The 14,151-nt window shown below is 50.7% G+C and overlaps 5 protein-coding genes across 5 annotated transcripts; 2 read left to right on the top strand and 3 right to left on the bottom strand.

Annotated features, from left to right (window-relative positions):
• Positions 1–2,049: 2,049 nt before the first annotated feature.
• On the bottom strand, positions 2,050–4,217 carry N7443_008877 (chaperonin-containing T-complex subunit CCT5; the record flags this gene model as incomplete). The annotated part of the gene is made up of 9 exons (XM_056888933.1): positions 2,050–2,094; positions 2,147–2,416; positions 2,478–2,615; positions 2,668–3,316; positions 3,371–3,660; positions 3,737–3,820; positions 3,873–3,966; positions 4,067–4,115; positions 4,181–4,217. 9 exons carry the CDS (start codon positions 4,215–4,217, stop codon positions 2,050–2,052), a joined length of 1,656 nt encoding a protein of 551 aa, XP_056738235.1.
• Positions 4,218–4,622: 405 nt separating this feature from the next.
• On the top strand, positions 4,623–5,687 carry N7443_008876 (chromo domain-containing protein; the record flags this gene model as incomplete). Its single annotated transcript, XM_056888932.1, has 7 exons — positions 4,623–4,629; positions 4,705–4,828; positions 4,885–4,927; positions 4,994–5,073; positions 5,138–5,531; positions 5,589–5,614; positions 5,669–5,687. The coding sequence occupies 7 exons, from the start codon at positions 4,623–4,625 to the stop codon at positions 5,685–5,687; spliced, it is 693 nt and encodes a 230-aa protein (XP_056738234.1).
• Positions 5,688–6,006: 319 nt separating this feature from the next.
• On the bottom strand, positions 6,007–7,409 carry N7443_008875 (putative transcription factor Rap1; the record flags this gene model as incomplete). Its single annotated transcript, XM_056888931.1, has 3 exons — positions 6,007–6,906; positions 6,962–7,208; positions 7,261–7,409. Coding segments are annotated over 3 exons (1,296 nt in total), but the record flags the coding sequence as incomplete, so codon positions are not given.
• Positions 7,410–7,990: 581 nt separating this feature from the next.
• N7443_008874 (Alpha/beta hydrolase fold-3) lies at positions 7,991–12,531 on the top strand (the record flags this gene model as incomplete). Its single annotated transcript, XM_056888930.1, has 5 exons — positions 7,991–8,079; positions 8,131–8,284; positions 8,337–9,281; positions 9,588–9,862; positions 9,921–12,531. The coding sequence occupies 5 exons, from the start codon at positions 7,991–7,993 to the stop codon at positions 12,529–12,531; spliced, it is 4,074 nt and encodes a 1,357-aa protein (XP_056738232.1).
• A 301-nt stretch (positions 12,532–12,832) lies between these two features.
• N7443_008873 (uncharacterized protein) lies at positions 12,833–13,552 on the bottom strand (the record flags this gene model as incomplete). Its single annotated transcript, XM_056888929.1, has 2 exons — positions 12,833–13,110; positions 13,153–13,552. The coding sequence occupies 2 exons, from the start codon at positions 13,550–13,552 to the stop codon at positions 12,833–12,835; spliced, it is 678 nt and encodes a 225-aa protein (XP_056738231.1).
• Between the last annotated feature and the right edge of the window lie 599 nt (positions 13,553–14,151).

The following is a 14,151-nucleotide window of genomic DNA, read 5'->3' as shown; positions in this document are numbered from 1 at the left end:
GTTACCCTGCTTCAAAATGCAAAATGCAGCCATATTGCCTGAATGCAGATGCCCCAGATCAACAGTAAACCCCACCTCCCCACTGGGGCCAAGTCTCACCCATTGCAATCTCGCCCCATCAACGAAAAAAAGAAAAGCTCAGCAGATCAGAATAGCCCCGTACCTGCCAGTACGTGTCACACTGCATTGACGAATTTGCATCTCGCCCGATGCCGGAGCTCGGGACCCCCACAACGATGCAATGTCGATTTCGATGCTGACGCTTCCCCGTTGCGGCAGTTCTGCAAGCCTTTCCAACTGGACTTGCCACGGCTGACTGGCATCTTTAAATTAATCCGCTGTTGCCGACACTCATCTTACTATCTGTGGATGAGGTGCAGCTGCGATGGCGACATTGCTCACATGGTGTGCTTTTTCGGCTTTGACGCGGCTCGACTATTGCTATGGCTTGGTGTTTATCTCTCTCGTAATGGATTTGCTGAGGCGCTGATATGAATACTACCCAATGCAGCCCTCTGTCTCGAGATACGAGAGAGGTATGCTGCTTTCCCCTGCGGATGCATCTTGGAGGCCCCATTGCTCACAGTTCATAGCGAATCGACATGAAGAAGAAAAAGTGAAAAAAAAAGGATATAGGCTAAAGACTGTCTCGGCAATAGTCGAGCCGCAGTAGATCATCGAGATCCGTGGATCACAAGTCACGGGGAACTAGGGTCTCACTTCCACGCTGTGAAACCATGGCGGGCTAAACCAAACCTGGATCCCTGTTTAATACAATTCCTGATACTAGTGCACCAGGTGAAAAAGAAAACGAGCTCTTCAACAGGTCTCGACTAAAAGAAAAAGCACGATAGGGTCCTGGAGAGGAAGGAGCCTAGAGAAAATCGGCGAAATTACTCAACACCTGGCTAAGAGTGATATTGCGATTCGACCGTCCTGGTCAACAGACAATTTACAGTTATACCAATTTACCATATTCCACGATATCCCATAGGCTAGACATCTCTTACGATAGACTCATCCCGGAACAGATGTCGTGCCAAAGTATCAAGCTTCTAAAGCTGGTACGGGTATAGTGTCAAGACATCCACGAATCCGCCTTTGTGTACCAATTACGGCGAAATTGGAAGTCGCCTTTCGTTACCTCACCCGGACCCGCTGCGGAAGACGGTAGTACAGATTATCTCATGGACGTTATTCCTAGGCAGCAGGATCTCCAGATTCCTACAGACGAAAAGCAGGTACCCCGTACATAGATTCACGAGTGAACCCCACGGGGATCATACAGGGATGTTCAACTCCATGTGAGATGACGAGAATATTTCAAACAAAATGTTTATAATGAAGTGTGGCTGAATCCGAATGTAGATAGACAGGTGCCCTCGTATTTGGGTAACACGACGCAGCGTTGACCCCATCGGGAGTTTAGTCATTTGGTCCAGCAGAGATCCGAGGTAATGAATGGCAGATGAAAGAGAGATCGTGTGTCGAGGTTACTGTTTAATGTTCCTCGGCATCTTGGATAACCCTTGTGAAGGTAGGTGCACGGGGACCCACGGAAATCGTTACCGTTCATCAAATGATCAAGCGTATGTCTCGCGTGGGGGCCGTGTTAAGAGAGTGTTGGGTGTACGGATGTTTATTTTGAAAGTCGCAGTGTTCGGCGTACTTCCGAAGAAAGGCGGGAACAGGCTGAAACGGGCACTTGCAATTATTGGGAGATGTGTACAGTTTCAAAGCTGAAAGAGACTTGTAATGTGCACATGTGCTGAAAGAGAGTGGGAGGGGAGTCACCTGCTTCGCCTGGATCTACGGAAGCGCTCAGAGCACTGGTGCCTCTCATCCATAAGGGTTGCGGTGTATGAATTGGATGGAGAGTACTCGGATGAGAATCATAAATCCTTTTCTCATTTCAACTCAGAGAGTTCTATGTATGTAGGGACCATGTTGTACATAAGAGTCCAACAAAATCATCATTTTTTCAGCCGACGTACCGAAGGGATCTACTCCAGTGACGCCTACAAGGCATTAGGACTATGTGCGGGTAACCTAAAATTCAGCGTCGTCATCACCAGAGATGATAACGTTGTTGATCTAGATTGTTGTTAATTCGACGCGATCAATGCAAACGATGGAGTAGACATACTTTGAGAACCATGCGGCAGAGCTGAGTGGCGAGCAGGAGCTGCTGGCGCTTGCCGATCAGAGGGTCAATGGCAAAGTGCTCCTTCATGTCGTTGCTGCCGGTGCTCATGCAGTCGACACCAAGGCGGGTGTTCTTCTCCTTGATCTGGCGCGACTTGATGGAAGCCAGAGTCTCGATGGGGCTCAGGCCAGAGTTCTGGGCCAGAGCCATGGGAATGGCATCTAGAGCATCGGCGAAGGCGCGCATGGCGTACTGCTCAATACCGGGGCTCTATTCAATTCAAGAAGGGTTAGTCTAGCTCCAACACGTCCGAAGATGAGAGTCAACGCACCTTGACAGCAGCATCCTCCACGGCCAGAGAGCAGGCAATCTCGGCGGCACCACCACCGTACACAACACGGTTGTCGCGAACGAGGTTACGAACCACACACAAAGCATCGTGTAGTGACCGCTTAGCCTCGTCGATGATCTTCATTCTGTATTAGCGACATTCTATCACACACTCAAAAGATCCAACGTACCATCTTGTTGCTACCACGGATGAAAGCAGTGACAGCCCGGCTGTTGGCGCACTCCTCAATGACCAGCATCTTCTCTCTTGTAGTACCGAAAGTCATCTCACGGACACGGCCGGCGGAACCCAACTTATCAGCAGTCAGGTCCTCGAAGCGAGGCACAATACGGCCGTTTGTGGCAATGGCAATCAGCTCAATCTCGGGACCACCGACCCAACGGACAGCGGGCAGCTTGTTTTGAAGAAGAAGGTGGTTGGCCTCGTCATCGAAGCCCCACTGGCAGATAACCAGGTTGGCTCCGGAATCCTTGAGCTGCTGGACCATCTCGGCGAACTTGGTCTGCTCATACTCCTGGAGCTTCTTGAACTCCTCGACCGAAGTGATGTCGAGCTTGTGCTTGGTCTTAGGCTTAGGGGGCTCGAAGGGACAGGTCAGGATAGCCAGCTTGGCATCCACGACCTCATCGGGCATCTGAGGGTGGGAAAAGTCCTTGTCAATAATGACACCCTTCACAAGCAGAGAGTCCTCGAGGGCACCGCCCAGCTTGCCGTCAACCTTGATCAGCTCGAAGTCAACGTCCTTGCGCTCCAGGTCCGCAACCGAGAGCACAGCATCCACGGCAATCTTGGCGAACTGGTCGTGAGACTTGGAAACACTATGAGAATGTTAGATGAAGCAGGGCCATTGGTCCGGGCTGATTAGTTCATACATCTTGCTGCCCAAGCTGGTCTTGGCAACCTTGAGGAGGTTGGAGGTGTCATCCTTTGAGAAGGGGATTTCGTCACTGATCTTGTCAAGCTCTGCAACAGCGATGTCGCAGGCCTGGTCGTATCCGTCGGCTATCCGGATGGGGTGAATGCCCTTGTCAATCAACTCCGAAGCTTGCTCCAGCATGGCCGCAGCCAACACCACCACACCCGTTGTGCCGTCACCGATTTCCTCATCCTGCGACTTCGAGAGCTCGACAAGCAATTTGGCGACGTTGTTGGTGATTTCCATCTGAAGTTATCCCGCATGTTAGCTTTTTCCGATTCCATGGTGGGTCGATAGGGAAGTGATAGGGGTCGGGTCGAACCTGGCCGAGAATGGTTGCGCCATCGTTGGTAACGGTGATATCGCCGTCGGGGGAGATCAGAATCTTGTCCAAGCCGCGGGGACCCTAAATAAACCCATTAAATACCATTTCATCGGTTTACTGGAACGGTCCGTACCAGAGAGGACTTCACAATGCTGGCCACGGTCTTGGCAGCAACAATGTGCGACTTGACAGCCTCAGTTCCATGCTGTCTCTTCTTTCTTCCTTGACTATTTGAAGCAAGTTCACCAGGTCAGCTCCAGTTTTCCAGATCTCCGAGGGTCCAATTGTTGTGCCGGGGCGGATAGGAGGATATATCGGTGAACGTACTCGCGAACGACAATAAACGGACGACCGTTCTCGTCCTTCAACATTTGAGCTATCCGGGGGTGTCAGTGACTGCGTGTCGGCATCGTAAACCGAGATCAATCGAATGCTATTTACCTTGAGAAAGGTCAAGCTCTGTAGAATTCCGAGTCATGGTCAGCAACAGCACCGGGGGGTAATGAGGGGCATCTGGGGAAAAGGGAACTCGTACGCATCGCCATCTTGACGGTGGACTGCCACCAGGCAGGAGGTATAAAGGGATAGAAAGAGAGTAGAAAGGGAGAAAGGAAGAAAACAGCACCCTGGTCTCTTTCCTGCGAACGTAGAGGGGGTGAAAGCTATCGGAGCCGTCGAAGCACAGCAAATTAAATTCTGGCCACCCAAAGCGGTATAGCGCTGCACTTCCGCCTTCCTCAGCTTCCACGCGCAGCCCCCCCAACTTGCCCCGGCCTCTGTGATTGCGACTCTCTGCTGTCCACTTTTCACCCGTGGCTCTTACCTCTCCACCGCCAATCTGCTCTCCCGATTGATCAATATTGTCTCCCTACATCGCCCGGATATGCCGCGTGAGTGAAATGCGCGTTGTTGATCTGTTGCGCGCCCGAACTATACGTGAACTGCCTGAGCTGACTCTGGACTAGCCCCCGTCTCCGATGAGATGTCTGATGAAGACATTGGTGATATCCCTTTCAAGAATGGCGCCAACCCCGAGAACTCCGTCGAAGAGAACCAAGACGAGGAGGATGAAGATGACGAAGAGGGCGTGTAAGTTGAGCTCGGCGCATTACCAACGGATCCATTTATCTGACTCAGTTCAATAGCTACGTTGTCGAGTCAATCCGAGAACATAATTTTCTACCAAACGTATGCCCGCCTTGCGCCTGTTGTTACAGTACACCGCTGAATTCGCTAACTCATCATCATCAACAGGGCAAGCTTCAACTTTTGGTGAAGTGGAAAGGATATGACGAGCTTGCGGATCATACCTGGGAGCCAGAAGAGAACCTGGAGTGAGTACAAAGACATTTATTGCATTCGACTTTGTGTCGCGCGTCTTCTGACTTACCCTTCCAGGGAAGGGGCTGAGGAGGTCCTTACGGAGTACTTCAAGAGCATTGGTGGTCGGCCCAAGAAGCCAGCAGCCAAAGCTGGGCCAGGACGGAAGCGGAAGTCCATGGGGGAATCTAAGGCCACATCTGCGACCCCATCCACCGAGCCCAAGAAGCGAAAACGGTCCACAAACGCCCAAGATCCAACCCCCGAGACCGAGCCCGAGGCCAAGGTAGACGAGACTGAAGAGGAAAGCACCTGGGTCCCTAAGGGTAAGAATTGGGATAAGGAAATTGACAGCGTGGACACAATAATCCGCGATCAGGAGACCGAAGGGCTTTACGCATTCCTTATTTGGAACAATGGCAAGCGGTCAAAAGTGTCAATCGAGAGCTGCTACGAAAAGTGCCCCCGAAAGGTCAGTCTATTATTCCGAAACAAAACTATGCGACAGCCATATTGATTTCTTCCTTAGATGCTCCTGTTCTACGAAAGTCATCTGTGAGTCCATTGAATGTGCTGAATGCTCAATTGAAATTGCTAACCGTTTCGCAGGGTGTTCAAGGAGGGTTGAACATCTGCAATCCCGCGTGCTTTTATGGTGCAGAGCGAAGGTTGCAGCCTGATGACACCTTTTCTGAGGGAAAACCTCTTGACTATCACTTTTAGCAAAGGAGTTTATAGGAGTCCTTGCCTTTGATCTATTTTCCTAGGGTTTGTAATTGTTGTGCATCTAATGGACGTCTGTATCATATGCGTTCTTAGCGATTCTGAATTCTCGCAAGGCCTGAATCTTGCATATTCACTTGTATACTCGTGTTTATTGTCACCAATCTCTTGTGAGATAAATTTCCGTTTGTTTAGGGTAATATTATGCATTGACTCACGTACATTCAAAGCAGGCCCCTCTCCCTGGCCATGCGGAGATATTCCCACCTGGTATTAAGTAACTTTTCCCCATGTTTGGTCATCACTCGTTGAACGTCCCGTGCATCTCCGGCTTCCAAACACCGATCGTCTTCGGCAGTCCATACCCCAGGCATGCTATCGGGGACTGCCGATCCTGCCCCCCAATTTTCCAGCACCTTGTCAGCAAGACCTTGGTCCATAGTCGCAGAGCGCAAAACCGCGATAATTGTGTCTTCATCTACTCCTCCTCGCGCCAGTTGCATGTTAATCCAGCCGTCGACATCTGGAAGATCTTCTTCCTCACTTTCTTCACCGTCGTCTGGTTCTGGGCTTGAAGATAGAAATGGTAGATCGAGGAAGTTTGGATCTGTTTGACCATGGGAATTACCTAATGACTCGTGCATTGGGTTGTGCATTGATTGTGTACGTGGTGACGATTGTGTCGAGTGGGTGGTAGAATGCGAATGCTGGGTGTGAGGAATGGCTTGTGAATGTGTTGCTAGATTTGAAGTTCTTGAGGATGAATGGAGCTGATCGCCAGATGAGCTTTGTCCCGCAAATATAGGGGGCTCGGAGCTTTCGAGCTTGATTCTTTTCGTTGGTGAAGATGCTGCTGCCTCCGCCGGAAAGTTGGGCGTTAGAGGACTCGATTGATATTTTCGCTTTGAGTTGGAGTCTCCTGAGCTCATGGTAGGTGAAGTCAAATTGGCTGATGGCCTGAACTGTGCAGTTGTCAAGGGAAGCTGCTGTATATGGTTTCTTGTAGACTCTGGTCCAACCCCATGAAGCAGGTCAGGCCTGGGAACTCCACCCCCTGGGCGAGGCTTTCCACGCAATTTTCTCAAATAGCGCCCACGCCACGATTGCCATGGATGTTGCGGGAACTAGACGCGACGATCAATAAATCGGAGTTCGTAGAGTCGAGTCGGTGGTACATACCCTTTCGGCCAAATCTTGATAAATCCTGTTGCCGCTGAGCGGATCTTGCGTCTTTTCAAACTGATGAACCCAATCATAGAGAATTCGGTCATCTGCTAAATTGAAATCCGTTCTCGTGCCTTTTCTGGGAATATGTGTTGCGCCCATTGGCCGTGGCGCAGAAGGCTTGACTTTGTATGCATCGAGAGCTTTGCCCCTAGGGACGCGTCCATACGCTATTGAATCGTCAATATATTTGTATGAGAGACTAAAATAATTGTTAGTTGGACACATGTCATGAAATCCAAAGAAGACCATACCCTTCGCGAGGGTTGTTCTCGCTCCCGGGCTTCAATATCCTGACGACTTCCGGGCCCTTGTCTAATATTACCACCTCACCACCATTTGCCTGTGCACCTGTCAGCCCTGCCAGTTCCCAGAAAAGACTGGCTTCAGGTAGGAACACACACTTTTATCTTCTTTGTGTAATCCTCTCGGCGCGGGATATTCTGGGATAGCCAGAACTGCGTCTTTGTTGGAGGACCATCGTCCTCTTTTGCAAAGAGAGGGATCTTGTTGCCATCAGATTGTAAAATACCCATGGCGGATCTTTAATGGAGCTGGCCTGCTAAACACAGGCTGAGTATTGCAGGTTTAATGGCACAACGGCGTCGCCTTGTTGACGCGCTATCACGTGTCAACCAGTCCCAGGGCACATCGGACACTGGACCGCGGATAGAATGGCTATGCAGAGAAGACGTCAGATGCCTTGACCGTGTTTGCTAGTACGAGTGAGTTTCAGTGGCAGTGAAGTCATCCTTTGATTGAATTTCCAGGTTCAAGAAATCGCGTTCCCGATTGGGACGATAACACGTGACCAAAAGACGGGCCGCGACGAGACGCTGGCCGAGTCAACAACTTCAAGGGCGGGCAGTGTGAGGTATAGGAGAATGAAACTTGGAGAAAGTGTTCCAGATCTCTTGGCTTTATGAATCCGGATGTCATTAGTGACACAAAGTTAGCAGAGGTCTCACTTCCCCCATCACAACAATGGGAGCTCTCCGCACTGTCGTCCTGGTCATCCTCGGCATCTCATCTCTGACATTCGTCGCTCTTTTTGGCCGACTTCCTGTCTTTAGGTAAAGCGAAGCAAATGAAGTCATGTGGAACAGGACTGATAAGGATGATAGAAAAACCCCGATTGCTTTTTTCCACCGGCTGTTATGGGTATATATTCCGAATGGAATCGTGTTTATAGACGCACATCTCCTTGGTGGGCGGCTGATATGGATTTGGGACCGCTCTGGCCGTTACGTCTTGCACGAGAATCATCCTTTGGTTCTGGTGAGTGTCATCTATCTTTTATCCCGCGGCCATTGCCTAACCTGTGAACCAGATCTTTTTCCTGGGCTTACTTGCCATAGGCGAGTTCTTCTTTCTGCCAACGGCATGGCCTCGAATGTCAAGTACCCATAAATTCGTGGTCCCAGGGGCTGTCATCCTGCCATACGTCCTCATTTACAAGTGTGTGGTGACGAAGTCTTTCGTCACGTCAAAGAATCATGAAGAGGAGATGAAACGGTATCCCTATGACTGTGCCATCTTCTACCCGGGACATCGTTGCAGCTCTTGCCTCTTTCTGAAACCAGCACGCAGTAAGCACTGCAATATATGCCAAGCCTGTGTGTCTCGTCACGATCATCATTGTGTCTGGTTAATGAACTGCGTCGGGGCCAACAACTATGTTTACTTCCTGTCGCTGCTGCTCTCACTTACGATCCTACTGACATACGGTACCTTGCTTGGATATTCACTGTTGAGCCAAACCCTGCAAGAAATCGTCCCACCAGAGTATCAGGCAGCTATGAAAGGCTGGACGATGTATTTCAACATCTGGGCCATTGTCATTACGGCCGATTCTAAGATCGGCACTGTTACTCTGCTGATGTTAATGACTGCTCCACTCGCAGCGGCTTTCTTGGTCTACCATACCTATTTGATCTGGGCGGGAATGACAACAAATGAGAGCTCGAAGTGGTCTGGTTGGAAATGTGACGTGGAAGATGAATTTGCCTTTAAGGCCGAACGGAGTCAGATCCCTGGGGCGCCCCGAAACCCGGATCTCGCAGAGCAACCGTGGCCGATTGACAGGAATCAAATTCTTGGCTATATCTTGGAACTGGACTCCAATGATATTTATTATCCGGGCTCCGATCACAGAGTACCTGACTCTAACAGGAATCTTCCGAATTCACCGTGGAAACCTACCTCCATGGCCAGTATCCAAAACATCTACGATCTGGGATTCTGGGACAATCTTAGAGATTCTGTTGGACTATCGGTACGACGAAAATGGTGAACACCTTATTTGGTGTCACGGTTTATCACCATTCTCTCACGCATCGATGTATGTTGGTTGATCAGAGAGCGGGGGTTGCAGAGATTGTGTGCCGCTCAAATATAACTTTCGAATGAGTGGGAATAATTTAGTCGAGCTATCCCTGGGAATGGATATCTAAGTCCTATATCTGTAACCAAACAGAATATTTCCATGCTAAACACTGATTAAACGCTCTGGTGTTCCAGATATCTCTACCCTGGTCCAATCTATGTATACAAAAGGCGGTGGGGCGAGCGGTGAAGATAGAACCGCAAGAACCGCAATTTTGTCCTCCGCCAAATCTCATTTCATCCCACCGTGAGTGAGTTCCTGCTCAGCATTTGTTTCGGCGATCCCTTCATTGGCAAAATGGCGGATACAAAGCCATTATGCACTCCCGCCGAGCTCATGCTCAAGGTCGTCCTGGCCGGGACCATCAGCCACTACGAGACCCGCGGCATGATCGATGACAAACGTCTGGAGCACATGCTGGCTGCTGGAAAGCAAATTCTCTATAAGACACACCAGGAAAGTGAAGTTCGGTATGTATGCTAGCTCTAAATCGAACGTTGTGCCTGTTCTGACCATATGCGCTGCTAGACACAACCTAGGCATGTCACCCGATATATGGCAAGGCCTCACCGATGTCCTCACCAAAGCGATCCCGGTCCTCGAATCGCAGTCATTTGCGTGGAAGAGTCCGGCAGCAACATATGAGCACTCTTCTTCGAACCTTATTGCATACAACTACTTCTCGCTGGTGAAAGATATCGAGCGCCTCAACGATCTGTGTACGATTGCGCGGAACCTGCTTGCAACAACGAAGAAGGCGCAAAACTTGGCTGCCGAGAAGGGCTTTGACCAGCGGATTCTCGCATTGATTGATACGTGTGTGCGGGTCACAGCAAGAGGATTTGATGGTGAGACGAATGCGCGGAATGAAGAGCGCTGGCAGAAAGTCGTCAACCTCTATAAACGACTCCTCATCACCTGCCTGCAGTACCTTCATAACTTCATCATGCACAACGAGCAGCGAAAAATGGTTCTTTGGCTCGACCTGTTCGGTTACCATTCGACGGCCGACACAAACATCATCAAGCCTAAAGAGCCATTGGACCAAACCGCGAGGTCAGAGGGCGTTGCGCCCATTGTCAAGGTCGGAGAACGTGTTATTAACCCCCCGATTCGGGCTCTTTATGACCAGACCGCGGAAGATCTTCTGCTGGAGACCATCGCTAAATTCCCGCGGGAACCTTCCACGATCAAAGAAGAAGCTGCGATGCTGCTTCTAGCAAACATCAAAGATCATATGGAGAAGATCCTTGGCAAGGACTTGACAGATATTCAGGAGATGGGCAGGGACCCGGAGCAGATACAATACATTCGTCGTGCGTTGACAACGATACTGGGTGCCAAGGTTGATGGGTGGTCCGATCTTCAAGACCGTGCCCGAGAACTTCCGCCTGCCCTCCCAGAAGAAGACGAGCATGAGCCTACTAAAAAGAAAACAATTCTTACCATTGACCGTAGCATGACTGCCGGCTTCCCCCGCCTGTGCTGGGCTGACCTTCCCGACGTCAATGATTATGCGGTGGATGCACCTGTGACAGAGGAGGACACGAGTATGCCCCGATCAGCTCACTCTGCTGCTGAAACTTTGCAAGAGGCCAAGGATGGGTTGATGCGCCGCCTACAAGAGGCGTCTCAGGTCGGTGATGCCGATGCAGATTATGACACTGGTGATGCAGGAACGGTGGGCGACGAGGACTCACACAGTCTTGAAGGCCATGCGGATGGAAGTATCGAAGGAGACGAAGACGAATATAGTGAAGATGTCGACCGAGATGACGATGGTGGCGACATTGACGATGAGGAAGATGACGATGACTACCGGGGTCGCCCGGGCGATCAACAGCGTGGGCTACTTACCGATATTCCCCTTGTTTTGGGACCGGCAGAGATTGAAGCACTGCCGATGATCGTTCAAGCAGGTATCGTCGACAGCTTTGGGCTCAAGGGCGGGGAGCGCAATGGCTCCAGGAACATGCAAGCACTACGGTGCCACATACTTCTAACGCAGGAGACTGGCCGCAACCTTCTGCGCGAGCTGCTGATATTCATTGCGGCCTGGGATCTCCCTGATGACGAACTATACTTCAAGATGATGGTTCAAATCATGGAAGCTGTTCTTAAGAATGGCCTGATGTCGCATGCCTATACAGACTTTGGCCAACCTAAGGACATCATCTCTCCAGCCCAGGCAGTAGTGATCAAGATCCTGACCCACATTTTCCGTGCCAAATACTCCCCGGCTTCGGTGACGGGCTCTTCTCAGGCCAGTGTCCCGCGGATCCCGGCCCCGCTCAGCCGCGTGGATATTCTCACAGTCCGATATATTTTTACCGTCTTTCGTGATAACATCATCCCGGAGACCTGTGCTTTGATCTACCTACAAGGCCAAATTCGCGCCGAGCGCGCCCTGCCCGAAGACTTCCCGCTCAATCTATGGGATATGGAAAGAGTCTACGAGGGAGTTTATCAGTTCTTGGAATTCTTCGCCGTCCTTACCGAGAACAACGACTGGAAGAACCTGCTGGTCAAGTGGGAGATCGTCTATGACCTGGTCACTCTGATTAAGGAGCTGGAAGCCAACATCCCCAAAGGCCAATTTAACCAGATGTCTTTCGGCTCTGTTCCTCCACCCCCACCTCCGCCGCGCAGCACTTCACCCGACGATAGCTCCAAGCCCTCTTCTCCCGTCCCTGTGGCCGTCGAGAGACCTTACGACCCAAGCGATCCTGATCCTCTCGAACACGGTACCGGCAGCGTGGATTCCCGCCCAGAGTCTCCACCGATCACCGAGGATCCGTCTGAATTTGAGTGGCGTAACCTCAAAAAGTTGGTAGTTCTGGTGCTTTCATCGCTGGTGTGGAAGTCCTTTGAAGTCCAAGAGCAGATCCGTGGATACGGTGGTCTTGAGGCCATTCTCCGTTGCACTAACTTTGATGCCCACAATCCTTACATCAAAGAGCATGCCGTTATGTGCCTCAAGTTCTTGCTAGAAGGAAACAAAATCAATCAGGACTTGATTGAAGAACTTCAACCGAAGGAGGTTGCCAGGGATGAAAGTGGTATCTTGGAGAAGAGTGGCTATGAGGCTATGATTGACCAGGCTGGCAAACTTGCTATTCGGCCCAAGGAGTCACAGTAAGCAGTGGTGCTGTGTTTCCATTCGGGGTTGGAACTTTGCCACCAAATGATTTAACGTATACCATGAGAAGAAATGTATAAAGAACTGTCTGATATACCAAATCTACTGAAGTTCGTGATCATTAAAAAGCTAGCTATTTTTTTCGATAGCAACTTCCACTTCTCAAACAGACGTTCAAACAATCATGTTCATAAGCTCTTCATAAATGCTGCGTCTTTGCTCATCGCCATCGTAAATGCAGTCATCTCAAGTCATCCACTATCAACGCCGAACCACGCAACTTCCATACAGGAATGGTAGTTTAACCGTACATGCCATCCCATTCCTCCTCTTCATCATCTTCCACAAGCTTCTTCAATGCCTCTTTCTTCTCACGCTGCTGCTTCGCGAAATCAAAACGGTCCATCGGGCAAGTGCCACGCAGACGGAGCCAGGGCTTCACGCATTCAAGGTCGAACAGATGGGTCGGATGGCAGGGTAGCTGGACGACTAACGGGTATTCATCCTCCAGGAAAGGGTTGTTGCAGATAGGGCAGACCTGGGAAGAGTTGAGAGCTGATTTGGGGACGCGCTCGAGTGCTGTTCACCGAGAAAAGTTGGGACATCAGTAAACCGTCATACAAAAAACTTTCGAGCGGGCAATGGAGGCCATACTGTCACAGAAGTCCTCGCTCACGCCCTCCACTTCTCTTGGTGGCATGTCTGCGTCATTGAGCAGGGTTTGGATCATTCTAGTCAACAAATCCTCTGCATTCTCGCCGTCCTGGTCACCATTGCGCTCTGGCATGTCGGCTGCATCCCGACGCATGACTTCGAATGCCTCAGCAAGTGAGTAAAAGGCTGCGCTGACATCGCCCGGTACAGGGACTGCATGCGGGCGGTGGTCCGGAGCTGGGGTGATCTCGGAGAGGGTAGCGAAGAACGTGGACAGGTCAGGACGGCGGCGGCGCGGGGCTTGAGTAGCCGCCGAGGGGTCGGCGGTGTTGTGTTCAACTAGAATGGGCTGCTTGTCAAGATTCATTCACTTTGGAATGGGGGTAGAAAGAGTGCGCACTTTCGTAGGTTGACATTGTGGTGGGTTCTGTTCAGGTCGAGGGGAAGGCGAAGAAGAATAGGGGGGTTGGGCGGGGAGAGCCCGCTGGACGGTCTGTGAAACGTCGTTGTTTGCGTAGCACTCGGGTTGACTGGAAGAACAGGAGTATTTGGCAAGAGGAGGATGGCAATTTAAATGACGCGAGTGAGTCCGAGGCAGCAAAGCGATAACGCGGCGCGGGGAATGCGATAAACGGGACCTGATTGAGTGTGACCAGGCACAAACACCGCTTGCGACATAATCAGCTTTGCCCCGGCATCATTGTAAATAATCTCCGAGGCCTAGGTAGCTGAATTCCATTGAACCATCGATGTATTCTGGGATCGAAACTACGTACATCCTGAACGCGCATGAATGGCGACTTGAGAGTTGGAGTGATTTGCCCAGGTCGTGATTTCCCATGGTAGAGCTCCAGGGCCCTGGGTCGGTGCTAGGAAGCTGGCAAAGCAGGACATATAATGGCCACCTAGTGTAGCGAATGGCAGGGAAATGGAGGTTGCCGGCGCGACTTTTCCGTTGTTACTTCG

The sequence above is a fragment of the Penicillium atrosanguineum genome (assembly GCF_028827265.1).
Source record: "Penicillium atrosanguineum strain IBT 20685 chromosome Unknown utg000007l_segment0_segment0, whole genome shotgun sequence".
NCBI lineage: Eukaryota > Fungi > Ascomycota > Eurotiomycetes > Eurotiales > Aspergillaceae > Penicillium > Penicillium atrosanguineum.
Note: the sequence above shows the minus strand (reverse complement) of the source record. Positions and strands in the feature narration are given on the sequence as shown.